This window comes from Dermochelys coriacea, chromosome 6, assembly GCF_009764565.3.
Source record: "Dermochelys coriacea isolate rDerCor1 chromosome 6, rDerCor1.pri.v4, whole genome shotgun sequence".
In the NCBI taxonomy this organism is placed as follows: domain Eukaryota; kingdom Metazoa; phylum Chordata; order Testudines; family Dermochelyidae; genus Dermochelys; species Dermochelys coriacea.
In genome coordinates, this window is record NC_050073.1 from 68,400,357 (window position 1) to 68,415,411 (window position 15,055).

The 15,055-nt window shown below is 45.7% G+C and overlaps 1 protein-coding gene across 3 annotated transcripts in view; it reads left to right on the top strand.

Moving 5' to 3' along the window:
- The first annotated feature begins 266 nt into the window (after nucleotides 1-266).
- Nucleotides 267-15,055, top strand: part of PLCB2 (phospholipase C beta 2) — a 73,230-nt gene continuing 58,441 nt past the window's right edge. Inside the window, exons 1-3 of one of the 3 annotated variants that reach the window (XR_006282302.1) lie at nucleotides 267-735; nucleotides 8,639-8,716; nucleotides 12,033-12,101. Coding sequence is in view for 2 of the 3 variants with exons in the window: in XM_038405936.2 (XP_038261864.2) it covers nucleotides 652-735; nucleotides 8,639-8,716; nucleotides 12,033-12,101 (231 nt within the window). In the remaining variant the exon portion in view is untranslated. The remainder of the gene's footprint in view (nucleotides 736-8,638; nucleotides 8,717-12,032; nucleotides 12,102-15,055) is intronic. The other 2 variants (XM_038405936.2, XM_043517365.1) reach the window with 2 other exon arrangements.

Genomic DNA, 15,055 nt, shown 5'->3' on the forward strand with positions numbered 1-15,055 from the left:
GGGGTATTGTGGGGATAATTCCATTAAAGATTTGAAGTGTTCAGGTGCTCCAGTGATGTGGACTATATACGTAGAATATGCACTGTAAAATAAATGCATTCCTTGTAGATGGTAGATGGTTCTGTAGTGTTGAGGGGGCTGATCATGTGTGGCCAGGCTCACTGGTGTTCTTGTGCTGGTGTCTGTTGAACTTGATAAATGACTGGGTGGTTCACTGGCAGAGACTGCACTTGTTCTAAAGAAAAAAATTTAAGGAAGTTCTGTCCGGAAGTGTTTGCTGAACATTAGTAGTGCATTCAGTAGTGCAGAGTTCTAAGGAGTAGATCTCTTCTAGAGTGTGTGCATGCATGTGTTTCTCTCAGCCCATCCCAGGCTTTCCTCTTGCATAAGCTTCATCTTCTCCTCCCTGTGCTGGGACCACCTGCTTGTTTGGAGAACCGCTGATTTACAATGCAGATGAACGGCTCCTCACTTGTCTGTGCTAGTTGTCCCTAAGTTTCCCTGGCATATCAGAGGTTGTTTGGTGCCTGATGCCAAGGGCAGCAGTGGCAGAGAACACTATGTGAGAGGCAGAGATCAAGAAGAGGGGGGCCAAGAAAGAGTGAGCCCTGCAGCTGCCCTGTTGGCTGAGGGGCAGATCTGTGGGACAGAATGTCGATGCTCACACCCATCCTGACACCCCCCGAGGTGAAGGAGTATCTCTCCAAGGGCGAGCGCTTCATCAAGTGGGACGACGTGAGTACCTGGGCTTTCATTACATATGCTGGGGGCACGGAGGAGCCGAAGTCCTGCTGGAGGGTTGGGAGTGCTTGCTCATGTGTGCATGTGTGTGTGGGCAGCCTGTATGTGAGAAAGTAGGAGAGGGCAATGGGAAAATATATGTCTGCTGTATGTGTGGGAACCTCATGCATGGAGAGGGATGGGTGGATGAGGGGGATGCTGTGCGAGTGCATGTGTATATGGATATGAGGGGTGGGTGATGTGGGCCTGCGTGTGTGTGTATGAGGTGATGGCAATGCACTCTGACCCCCATGGGCACAGGCAGTTGTGTCCTAGTTCCATGAAAGAGTTCTCTGGTGGCATGATCAGGGCCCCCTTCTGTCCCATGGGTCAGCCTAGGGAAAGATGGAGAGCCAGTGCAGCTCACCTCCTCCTCCCCAAGACAAAGGAAATGTGTCCTTGGTGCTGTAGGTCTCCCAGTGCTGACAGGGTCACTCCCTGCACTCAGAGATCTCCAGCGAGGTTGGCCAGGATATGGGTCTCAAGCAGAAGGGCTCTCCAGTTTTGCAGAGGGAGGGGGAAAAAATCAGATCAGAAGTTGCTTCCCCTTCTGGACCCATTGCTGGAGGGAGTAAGGGGGTGTGGCGATGAGCTGTTTCCTTCTCTCCCAGCTCTGTTCGCGAACACGGAAGATGTGGTTAGCCTGTGAGCTACAGAACTTGCATGGGATATAGGGGCCCAAGTGACTGCTCAGTTCATGCTTTCACCAGTGTTAGGAAGGTGGCTCAGGTACAGGCTTATTTTCCCACCATTCTGGGTTGGGCTTAAGGGCCTGCTTTGGTTGGTTTTTAGCTGAGGACTGTGAAGAGCTGCTCGCTCATCCATCTTCTTGTGTCTGCAAAGTGACTGATTTGAGTTATCCATTGAGTATCTATCACAGGCCAGGGGAAGGGGTTTGGAACAGGAGCGAAGGAGGAAATTCATTTGCTAAATATTCCTCTGATTCTAAGAATCTGTGCTCTTGTCTCCCAGGAAGGCCTCCAGCATTCCCCTAGGCAGGGATATGGGGCAGCTGTCAATCTCTTTATTTTAGAGCCAGATCTCTGTGCCTTTTAAGATTTACTCATCACCAGAGGTAAGAGTCAATAGACCAGAGGGGAGCTATGGATATATGATAGTTTGCCTGGATCTGGAGGAAGCTTTTACACAATATGGCAAAAGAGACACATTTTAAAGGTCCATAAGTGGCTACGTAGTGGGTGACGGTGAGCTACTCAAGTGGATGCGAACTAGTTTGAAGACAAAGGGCCCTCCTTTGTAGAAGCAGTATGGGACGAAGGAGGTGACTGGGGATATGCAGTAATCAATTATCTGTGAGGATAATCTAGCAGCGTTCAAGCCAGTAGGTGATGTAGCGTGCAGATAGTAGAAATGGATGGTGCTAAGTAATACAGGTCAAAATGACACTGGTAGCTCAGCAACATGGGCAGATGCTCCTCCTGACTTGTATAATTCTCTGTAGAAAATAAGTGAATGAGGCAAGAGCTGAGTGGAACACAGATATATTTATCTTTAATCATGATTGCTGCTAGCAGGGTTCTAATGTGGCTTCCTTGGTATTTTCTTTCTGAGAACAATGTTGGCCAAACACACATAGTCTAAAGCCGGCATTTTCGTGTGGCCACTGATTTTCTGTCCCTGTTTTTGGGTGCCCACCTGAAGACAACTTGAATCTGATTTTTAAAGGCCTTCCCTTGGAAATACTGGGTGCTCAGCACCTCTAAAATCCAAGATGTCTCAAACTGATCATCTAAGAACTGAACCCTTCCCTCTCCCCCCAAAAAATACTGGCCATTGCTGAAAATGCTGGCCTTAGTCCTTAGGTAGTCGACAGCATGCTTTCCAGCAAAACATATCCCTAATCAGGATTTGGTTATTTCATTCACATTTCTCCATCTTGTCAGGCTTCCTGTCCCACGTGTGTGTGGGGGGAGAGGGGCAGAGGGGGTGGCAGGGGTGCTGCAAAGGGAAAGGGTGAGACATCCTGGGCTTGCAGTGTTATCAGTGGGCTGGCAAGACTCGGCTCTTCTTTTCCCTCTCATTGAATTGGATTTTGGGATCCCTTTGCTTTCTCAGCACCTGACCAGATTCGGATCCTGAAGAAAGCTAGCTGCTTTAAACGGTATCCAGATTAGGTGCTGTTGGCGGGCAGGGGGAAACGTGTTGATGAAATTAAGGCGATTATGTCTGCTTCCTCTGGCAAGGGGGTATTTCCTTAGCAGTCTCAGAGTTGTACTGGAACCACCACTGTTTTTGGATTCCCAGGGAGCAGCAATGGCCTACCAGGCCTTTTAGCACCTTCAGCTGGCTCAGCAATTGGAGCTTTCCCTCTAACAGAGGACATTCTCCTCTAGGCTGACTTATATTAATGTATTTTATTTAATTAGATTGCAGCTTCTATGGGGCAGGGATCATCTTTACTCTGTGTTTGTACAGTGCCCATTTCAAAGGGGGTACCATCCAAAACAGGGAGTCTGAGTGTTACTGTAATACAGATGATACCTAGTTATTATAGCCACTTTGAAGACCACTTCAGAGCCTGAGCTAATGCAGAATGTGCTTGGCCATCTCTTAAGTGGGGCAAGCAGATGTGAATATAGCAAGTAGGATATATTACCCACCACCTGACCAGGATGGTGATAGTGACTATGAAATACTCGGGGAGATTAGAGAGGCTACAAAAATAAAAAAAACTTCAATAATAATGGGGGATTTCAACTATCCCCATATTGACTGGGTACATGTCACCTCAGGATGGGATGCAGAGATAAAGTTTCTTGACACCTTAAATGACTCCTTCTTGGAGCAGCTAGTCCTGGAACCCACAAGAGGAAAAGCAATTCTTGATTTAGTCCTAAGTGGAGCACAGGATCTGGTTCAAGAGATGAATATAACTGGACCGCTTGGTAACAGTGACCATAATATAATTAAATTTAACATCCCTGGGGCAGGGAAAACACCACAGCAGTCCAACACTGTAACATTTAATTTCAAAGAGGGGGACTACACAAAAATAAGGAAGTTAATGAAACAGAAATTAAAAGGTACAGTGCCAAAAATGACATCCCTGCAAGCCGCATGGAAACTTTTAAAAGACACTATAATAGAGGCTCAACTTAAATGTGTACCCCAAATTAAAAAACATAGTCAGAGAACCTAAAAAGTCCCACCGTAGCTAAACAACAAGGTAAAAGAAGCAGTGAGAGGCAAAAAGGCATCCTTTAAAAAGTGGAAGTTAAATCCTAGTGAAGAAAAAGGAAAGGAGTATAAAGTTTGGCAAATGAAGTATAAAAATATAATTAGGAAGACTAAAAAAGAATTTGAAGAACAGCCCTAGACAAAGACTCAAAAAGTAATAGCAAAATTTTTTTTAAGTACATCAGTCGAGAGAAGCTTGCTAAACAACCAGAGGGGCCACTGGACGATCAAGATGCTAAAGGAGCACTCCAAGACATTAAGGCCATAGTGGAGAAGCTAAGTGAATTCTTTGCATTGGTCTTCACAGCTGAGGATGTGAGGAAGATTACCACACCTGAGCTATTCGTTTTAGATGACAAATATGAGAAGCTGTCCCAGATTGAGGTGTCATTAGAGGAGGTTTTGGAACAAATTGATAAACTAAACAGTAATAAGTTATCAGGACCAGATGGTATTCACCCAAGAGTTCTGAAGGAATTCAAATGTAAAATTGCAGAACTACTAACTCTAGTCTGTAAATTATTGTTTAATTCAGCTTCTGTACCAAATGATCGGAGGATAGCTAATGTGATGCCAATTTTTAAAAAGGGCTCCAGAGGTGATCCCAGCAATTACAGGCCGGTAAGCCTGCCTTCAGTACCAGGGAAACTGGTTGAAACTATGGTAAAGAACAAAATTGTCAGACACATAGATGAACATAATTTGTTGGGAAAGAGTCAAAATGTTTTTTGTAAAGGGAAATCATGCTCATTAATCTACTAGAATTCTTTGAGAGGGTCAACAAACATGTGGACAAGGGGGATCCAGTGGACATAGTGTACTTAGATTTCCAGAAAGCCTTTGACAGGTCCCTCACCAAAGGCGCTTATGTAAATTAAGTTGTCATGGGATAAGAGGGAAGATCCTTTTATGGATTGATAACTGGTTAAAAGACAGGGAACAAAGGGTAGGAATAAATGGCAAATTTTCAGAATGGAGAGAGGTAAATAGTGGTCTCCCCCAGGAATCTGTTCTGGGCCCAGTCCCATTTAACATATTCATAAACGATCTGGAAAAAGGGTTAAACAGTGAGGTGGCAAAGTTTGTAGATAATACTGAACTGCTCAAGATAATTAAGACCAAAGCAGACTGTGAAGAACTTCAAAAAGATCTCACAAAACTAAGTGATTGGGCAACAAAATGGCAAATGAAATTTAATGTGGATAAAAGTAAAGTAATGCACATTGTAAAAAATAACCCCAACTATACATACAATATGATGGGGGCTAATTTAGCTACAACTAATCAGGAAAGAGATCTTGGAGTCATCATGGATAGTTGTCTGAAGATGGCCACGCAGTGTGCAGCGGCAGTCAAAAAAGCGAACAGGATGTTAGGAATCATTAAAAAAGGGATAAAGAATAACACGGAGAATATCTTATTGCCCTTATATAAATCCATGGTATGCCCACGTCTTGAATACTGCATACAGATGTGGTCTCCTCATCTCTAAAAAGATATACTGGCATTAGAAAAGGTTCACAGAAGGGCAACTAAAAGAATTAGGGGTTTGGAACGGGTCCCATATAAGGAGAGATTAAAGAGACTAGGACTTTTCATCTTGGAAAAGAGGAGACTAAGAGGAGATATGATAGAGGTATATAAAATCATGAGTGGTGTGGAGAAAGTAAATAAGGAAAAGTTATTTACTTGTTCCCATAATATAAGAACTAGGGGCCACCAAATGAAATTAATGGGCAGCAGGTTTAAAACAAATAAAAGGAAATTCTTCTTCACACAGCACACAGTCAACCCATGGAACTCCTTGCCCGAGGAGGTTGTGAATGCTAGGACTAAAACAGGGTTTAAAAGAGAGCTAGATAAATTCATGGAGGTTAAGTCCATTAATGGCTATTAGCCAGGATGGGTAAGGAATGGTGTCCCTAGCCTCTGTTTGTCAGAAGTTGGAGATTGATGGCAGGAGAGAGATCACTTGATCATTACCTGTTAGGTTCACTCCCTCTGGGGCACCTGGCATTGGCCACTGTTGGCAAACAGGATACTGGGCTGGATGGACCTTTGGTCTGACCCAGTATGGCCGTTCTTATGTTATGTTCTTCTCATAACACAAGAACTCGGTGTCACCAAATGAAATTAATAGGCAGTGTGTTTAAAACAAACAAAAGGAAATATTTCTTCACACAACACACAAGCAGTGTGTGGAACTCTTTGCCAGAGGATGTTGTGAAGGCCAAGACTATAACAGGGTTCAAAAAAGAACTAGATAAGTTCATAGAGAGGTCCATTGATGGCTATTAGCCAGGATGGGCAGGGATGGTGTCGCTAGTCTCTGTTTGCCAGAAACTGGGAATGGGCGACGGGATGGATCACTTGATGATAACCTGTTCTGATCATTCCCTCTGGGGCACCTGGCATTGGCCACTGTCAGAAGACAGAATGGACTAGATGGACCTAGATGGACCTTTGGTCTGGGCTAGATGGACCTTTGGTCTGATCCAGTATGGTCGTTCTTATGTTCTAAATGTGGCCAGATTCAGTTTTAAACATATTTCTACTGAGAACAAATTATAAGCATCTTGAATGTACAATCCTTCCTGTCTTTGGCAAGTTCACTCAAGTAGCTCTATTCACTTCAGTACATTGTGACCCATGGAACATACATAAGAGGTCATAAATCCCCTGTGTGGGCTACTCCCATCGCAGACCACAGTGCAGGGATTAAATAGCCTTCATGGAGCCACATATTGGGTCTAGGAGTGTGCAGGGCCTTAACTCCATCCATACAAAGCAGCAGCCAGCCAGCACAGAGTGGAAAGTAAGCTGTGCCAAGTAAAGGGATAGAACAAGTTACTTTCTCCCTGGAGCAATGAAAAAACAGACACCAAACTGTGACTCTCTACATCACAATTATGTCCCAGAGCCAGTGCAGAGCAGCAAAGCTACAAGCTGTCCCTTACAGAAGGGAACTCCTCAATTGATCCCTAAGTGATTATTGGAAATGGATCCCTTGAACAGGAAATAGGATTCTGTAATCTTCTAAGGTGAAATTCTGGCCCCCTTAGAGTCAATGAGAGTTTTGCTATTGATTTCAATAGGGTCAGAAATTCACCCAGTGATGTTTTGATTTTTGCATTTCTCTGCATATATTAGGGGGCAAAGTTAAGGTGGGTGAGGCAGTATGAGTCAAGGGAAATGATGGTGAATGAGAAAGGGTTATTCAACAAAGGAGAACAGCCTGGGCTCCCCTAGCTGTTCATTTCCAGACATTTTGGGATTTGGGGTTTCTTCTTATTTAAAGTGTTGAATTTTTGCAAAGAAAGTACTATAGGTTTGGGATGTGAGATTAAATTAATTGAAACATACTTGTAATTTATGATCACAAACCTTATATAATCCGTGCTCTGCACTGGCTCCCAATCCACCCCCAAGTGCAAGTGAAGGATTTTGTTATCATCTACAAAGCCCTGAATGGGTTGGGTTCCCACATCCATCTCATCTGCCATGCCACATTGCAGCAGTTGTGTTCCACAAGACAGCTCTTGCTCTCAGTCCTTGGGGTTGAACTCCGGAACATGGGCAGCAGGACATTCTGATGAAGAATCCTCATCTCTGGAATTCACTCCCTCCTGCAGTCTCTCATAGGCCATCCTTGTTGCATGTGTTTTGTGTAAGATGTGTAGGATGCGTGTGCTCAGTCTGTCTTTTTCTTCATGTGGGCCTATAGCCAAAGGGGAGAAGCTGTTAAGAAAAGAAGGAGATAAAGGCAGAGATGATCATGGTTTGCGCCACTTTTTTAGTAAGAATTCATGATAATTTATGCAACATCTAAGATCTCACAATGTTAGGTGATTGAATAAACTCTGTTTGTACCCAGTTGAAGCTAGCATAGATCTGTTCCTCATATGGACAGGTAGGAAAGAGGTCCTTCTGGGCTTTTCCACACTGAAGACTCTGCTTGGTTTTAAAAAGCTTGGTTTGGTGGGAGAGTGTGGGAAATCTAGAAATGTGGCCAGTGGGGTCCTCATTTGCATATCAATGTCCAGAATGCTCTTCCAGCTCACAGCAGTGAGCTCAGGGAACTAACTGAGAACCATGGGGACATGGGTAGATATATGTGTCTTCATGAGCTTTCTGCCTATTGCAGAAGAGGAGAGAGTGAGAGTGAAAGGAGGGAGTGGAATGATGAGAGGGAGAGCATGGCAGACAGATGGTTATTGCAGTGTTTAGTGCTCATGGAAGGCGTCAACTCTGGAGATTTAAGTCCCTTGGATACTCATAAGGGAGGTAAAGGACACAGTGACAGCATATCCTTCCTTCACACTTCGCTGCCAATGTGCCTTGGCTCAGCATTGATCTGGAGGCAGGACCCACCATTAGGGGTAGCAGCAGGATAGATTAGCCTCCATAACCCTTGGCTCTCACTTGCTGGAGCTGAACTCAAACTAACCAACTGCTTTACACATACCACAGAATAGTCAGAAGGTGATTCGCCAAGTCTGGGCTGCAGGGGAAATTACATTCCCTTACAGAATGCATCCGATGAAGTGAGCTGTAGCTCACGAAAGCTTATGCTCTAATAAATTTGTTAGTCTCTAAGGTGCCACAAGTACTCCTTTTCTTTTTCCAAAGCTTTAAACCTTTTTTCTCCTGGTTTTGTCAGGACACAACGAATGCCTTGCCTGTGATTCTCCGGGTAGATCCAAAGGGCTTTTACTTATATTGGACATATCAGAATAAGGTAAGTGTTGAGCTTCCCAGCCGTGTCTCTGAATTGGAGTTTGTAAAAGTACCCAGAGCAAAGAGGCTTGGTCAGCAGCTAGAACGCATCCCATCTTAGAAGAAAGCACCACACAAGGGCCTGGGGACTGCCACTTGTTCAGTGGCAGGTGCCCCTACAGGAATTTCCTGGGCAATTCCAGGAAAGAGCATTGAGTCAGAGGAACTAGGCTGCATGTGCTGATGGGAAATGAGCACTTCCTTTTTTGTCACAGGTTTTGTTTGCACTGTATAGCTCATTAGTTCCATGCATCTCATAGCACTTTACAAAGGTGAGCAAGCATTAATATTCCCATTTACCAGACAGGCTGAGTGAATTGTCCAGAATGAGTAAATGGCAGAACTGAAGCTACAACCCAGGACTCTCGAGTGAGAGCCCAGTGCACAGCCTACTAAGCCAAAAGCTACAACTATTACACGTCTCAAACAGGAATGGACTATGCTTGTAGCTAAGTTGTGTGCTGATGTTTCCAAGAGCTATGTATGAAGTTTATCCAGGTATGAGCTGAAAAGAGGGAGGAAGGAAGAAGGTGGAAGACAGCACACCTCTGGTCCAGAGGGAGATATTGGTTCCTCCAGTGCTAAGCTGGAACACACAGTTGTATATCTACATTTGAGCTGGGCAGTGTGATTCCTAGCTTGCGTAGATGTGCTAGCACTAACTTGCTAAAAATAGCAATGTAGCCAGGGTAGCATGGGGAGTGGCTCATGCTAGCCGCCCAAGTACATAGCCACTTGGATCCCTGGTACGTACTTGGGTGGCTAGCCCAAGCAGCCGCCTCTGCGCCCTTGACACATTGCTATTTTTAATGTGCTTGCTTAAGCATAACTAGTGCGGGTACGTCCACACAAGCTGGGAATCACACCTCCCAGCTCAAATGTAGACGTACCCAGCAAGGGAGAGGCAGACCGGAGCATGCAGGCTGGAGTGAGGGGTGGAGAGGAGCAGGGGTGCTGGAACAGTTTGTGTAATGGGGTTGCTGAGAGCCATTGAACCAAACTGTAAACCCTGCATATAATGGAAACCACTTCAAGCCCAAGTGTGAGGCAGCATCCCTAGTTCCAGCACCTATGCAGGGGAGATGCAGTGGGAAAGGAAAAAAAAACCCAGTTCCCCAAGAGGCAGAAAATGCTGGGAGATGGCAGGTGGGAGGCTGGGCCTACATACTTACACTTTCTAATCCACTGTGGTTTAGCTTCACTTCCTCCTCATGACCCACATACTGACGCATGGCAGATAAAGAGACAGCAGCAGTAACATTGCTCAGTAGTACTAGCTGGGACTATTTAGGCGCTATTAGTGACATCTTCGCTATGACTGTTTCCTCGTAACAGTGATTGCCAGTGCCAGCTGGGGCTCCAGCATGGTGAACTCCCTCACAGCGGTGCCACAATAATGCTTGTCGGCACAGCAGTGGTGTGAGATAAGGAGCTGTTAGCAGCAGCATCTTATGCCCAGTATATTCCCCTGAAATGTCTGCATTCCCTTCAGCTGTGTGTCTCCTCCTGAAACACTTGGCATTCTGCTTGAGGGCGCTCTAGATCTACTCCTCGTGGTTACGGGATTGGAGCTATAGGGAATGCTAGAGGGTGTTTGCTTCCTCCTGCAACGCAGCAGAACAAGTGGGCAGCTCTGTGGGCAGGAGAAACACTGTTTTTTCTAAACCTGACAGATGCTGTGACCGCCCCCTCCCTTCTCCCTAAAATAGCAGATGTTCAGGGTATGTAACTGGTGCGAGGGGTTCAGAGCTGGGGAAGGCAATGGGGACAAGACCTGCTGCTCTTTGGGCAAAGAATGCTGATTCTGCGGAAGGGTGTGAGCAGCAAGCCTGGTACTGGAATCGTGGAGCTGTGAGGAGCAGGCCTGCTGCTGCGGGAGGAGACACAGGTCAAGTGCCTAGTTTTACTGGAAAATGCAGTACTTGTTGATTAGCACTTAGTACAAACTGTAAGCAAATCTGAGTGCCACATGGCACATCTGCTGGCTTTACATCCTAGGAGAAGTTTCAGAGTAGCAGCCGTGTTAGTCTGTATCCGCAAAAAGAAAAGGAGGACTTGTGGCACCTTAGAGATTAACAAATTTATTTGAGCATAAGCTTTTGAGCTACAGCTCACTTCATTGGATGCATTCATTTGTCTGGCACCTTTTCCACTCTGAGAGAGTCTCTGGGTGTTGTGTGAGCTGACAACGGCTGCAGGGTGTATCTGATAGGCAGGCTGCTGGCTGCTGGCAGTATGGATTGGCATGGGCCATGGGTCGGCTAGTCTGGAGAGTGTGGCCATGGCAACAAGTGGGCGGATGCAGCTACAGAACAGGCTGACCACAGTCGATTATGTGGGTGACCTGGGTGATTAGCAAAATGACACTGCTGGGGGCAATAGGCAGGCTGATGACATGGGTAACAGGTGAGGGACTGCGGTGAACTGTGGACTGTCACAGGCTACTTTCCGTGGTTGGGCTGGTAGCTGATTCAGTTGCATTGCATGCACACCATACTGCTGATCTCAGGTCCAGTGATAACTGTTTGGCCCTGACAGGCCTTGAGGGTACCCGTATGGGAGCAACATGTCATGTTATTAGGGGAGGAGCTGTGTTAATTACCATATTAAACCTTTGAGTCTGCCATTGTGAACTAGATGTTTCCACAAGTGTGGGCAGACTTGGCTGGAGCTGAGTGCTTGTTCAGTTGGTATAAGTGCTGTTCCCTTCCCTCCTGAGTGCTTACTAAGCATTATACATCCTGCCAGATGTTTCCAGGTCTCTATGTAGAGTCCCTATTTTCACTTCAGCGATACCACCCTGTCTGATTAATTGGGCTTTACTGAACAGCAATCCACCCCTGCTACAACCTCTCGCCTGCCTCCTTCTTAGGGCAAATTTGTGGCATGCCCTTTGATGGGTGTGCAAGGTGCTCTCCCACAGGGCAGGAGCTTGACGGAATTGCAGCCCTTGTGCTCTGTTGCCCCCAGAAACTGTTCCCTGCCAGGACCTCCACCCCAAAAAGGAAGGAGGTGGAACCACATATCAGTGACCCTCTGCACTGGGCAGGGGAGCAGTCGGCTTACACAATGTTGCAGCAGGTCCTGTCTCTGTGTGGCTGGGAGTTGTGCCATTGTTCCTGCTCTGGAAGTGCAGCTCCACACTGACCCCAATGCAGGACTGTGAGTGAGAGCCACCAGAGAGCCTTGCCATTCCCTTTCTAACCCTTCCCTCTCTTGCTGTCCTTGCCCTTCCTCCTCCAAGTGCCATCCTCCTCTCTATTTTTATTCTTTTTCAGGAAATGGAATTTTTGGATATAACCAGCATCCGGGACACCCGAGTAGGAAAATTTGCCAAAATTCCCAAGGTGAGTCTGTGGCCCTTTTCTGTCCAAGTTTGAGCCATTGCTGGAGCATGTGCCACGTGTTTGCATAAATGGTATCTTTCATACTGCCCTCAAGGTATCTCAGAGCACTACACAGAGCTCTTTCAAACCAATGGATTAGAAACTAGCAAAGCAGTGACTGTGGAACCAGTATCGCACTTCTCATGCAGGTAACCAAACATCTCAGATGAAGAGTGCTTATATCTTAACAGTCCTAATGCTACGTTGCATATGAGCACAAACTTTGGACTAGGACTTGAACCACCTGTCATTTTCAGGCTTAGAAACAAGAGTGCTACCACACTGGGCTGTACGGGCACTTGTATATGGGAGAGGGTGAGAAGCAAGCATGGGTCCATAGCCTGTAAATTCATGCAGGCTTAAATTGCTGAATGAGAGATTTAGGTTAGACATTAGGAAAAAAATTGTAACTGTACAGGTAGTTACGTACTGGAACAAATTACCTAGGGAGACTGTGGAATCTCTGTTATAGGTATTTAAGAACAAGTTAGACAAACACCTGTCAGGGATGGTTTAGATGATACTTAGTCCTGCCTCAGTGCAGGGGACTGGTCTAGATGACCTATTGAGGTCCCTTCCAATCCTACAGTTCTGTGATTTCCAAATACTACGGGATGAGGCAGGCAGGGAAAGGCTCAGTGCTTGGTGGGGGTGGCTGTTTGGCACCCTGAGGCACGAAGCTGTCTGGCCCCCACTCCTGTAATGGTTAGTTTTATTTAATAATTGAATTTTATACTCAAATGGCAAAAATTACTGGGGGCAATGGGGGCAGAATCCTCCATTAAAATGCATGCATTCTAGTTCGGCCACACATCAGGAAGGTGTGCCCCATGCATTTGTGTCCTACTGTGTTCCCAACTCCCACATGGTCCAAGTGACTCTTTCCCATGGGCAACAGCAAGAGCCAAGGGAACTTCATCTGGATAACTCCTCTCCCCCAACTCCCTGGTACCTACCTGTGCTGCTCAAAGTGATGGGGTTTTAAATCTTGTTAGGATTGGGAGCTGTGGAGCCCTCCATGCACATGTCAACAGAACGGCCCTCATCATCGTGAGACTTAGAGAATGCTCAGCAGTAAGCCTTGTCCTGATGTCAAGGGTTAGGGCAGGGCTAATAAGAAAGTGAGCGTTACATCTTACTATTGGGCTTAGATTTTCCTTAGACATGTTCAGTGAACATACTCACTGCCATATTATGGAGCTGCTGCCTTATAACTACTCCATCATGTTGCCAGCATGTAGCACTGGAATAAAAGCTGATTACCATTCAGTTGCCACAGCTTTGTGATATTGGCATTGCATTTGAGGGTGAGGAAAGGCTGCTTTCTCTCCAACTCTAGCAGTCTGCATGGTTCTTTGCCTATATCTGCATAGGAGAGTTTGTTTCCCTGGCTTCTGACTCTGGTTTATTCAAGTTTCAGAGTAGCAGCCGTGTTAGTCTGTATTCGCAAAAAGAAAACGAGTACTTGTGGCACCTTAGAGACTAACAAATTTATTTGAGCATAAGCTTTCGTGAGCTACAGCTCACTTCATCGGATGCATCCGATGAAGTGAACTGTAGCTCACGAAAGCTTATGCTCAAATAAATGTGTTAGTGTCTTTGGTTTGTTCAAGTGAGGCTACTAGGGAAATCAGGGAAGTGGGAAAAGAGTGGAGAGCTGAGGTTAAAGCTGAATCACTGGGTTGCTGGTTTATAAAGTCCCATTTGGCTGGGGCATGAATTATAGGGCTGGGGCATGAATTAACCTCTCCTGCTTTTTAATGATATCATACCTATTTTTAACTGGCAATCTCATGTAAAATGGCACTGTGTCTGATTGTGTTGTGAAATTGCAGCATGACGTGCGGAAACTGTCATGATATAATAAGGGACTGTGGTCTGAGCTTTAGACTGGGAGCTAGAATTCGTGGGTTCTATCTGCAGCTCTGACTCCGTGGGGTGGTGTAAGCAACCTTTATGTATGGCAGCCATTTGGCCTCCTTCACCACAGTATCTGAGCACCTCACAAACATGATTGAATTCATCCTCACAACACCCCCCTGAGTACGGCCATTCCCATTTAACAGATAAGAAATGGAGGCACACAGAGAGTATATGACTTGTCCAAGGTCATATGTGAAGTCTATGTCTGGGAGGTAAAGCCAGTCTAGGGCCTTAACCGAAAGACCATCCTTCTTCCATATTTAAAGTCTTTCTGTGCCTCAATTTCCCTATCTGTGAAATGGGGATAACAATTAATTTTACTGGAGTGTTGTGAGGCTTACTTCGTTAATGTTTATAAAGTGCTTTGAGGATAAAAAGCTGCAAACATGATGTTATGTCATGGTAAGATGACAGTATCAAGATATTGCCAGTACTGAATTTGATGAGTTTGTCTAGCAGAACAAATTCAAAGTTAGCAGTTCTAGATGACAGCTTTCAGATTGTCAAGACTCAACTGTGAGCAACAAAGGGACTTACCTGCATGATAAGCAACACCAAATAACAGAAAAGAAAGGGGAGGAGGAGACAGCTTCTAACAAATACAGGAAACTTCTTCAACATAAACCACAATTTCTCTATTGTCTCAGTTTCATGGTTTAGTATGTGGGAGGTAAATAATTTGGACAATAGCCAGCAGGTCTGTAGCATGAAGTTAAATTCAAGACTAAAATCATATGACATGAAGGCTTTTGTAATGAGGATCAGTAGGGTTGCCAACTTTCTAATTGCACAAAACCCAACGCCCCTTTCCCGAGGCCCTGACCCTTCTCTGAGGCCCCGCCCGCACTCATTCCATCCCCCCTCCCTCCAACACTCGCTCTCCCCCACCCTCACTCATTTTCACTGGGCTGGGCAGGGGATTGGGTTGAGGGCTCCAGTCGGGCGGTGCTTACCTCAGGCGACTCCCGGTCGGCAGCCCAGCAGGGCTAAGG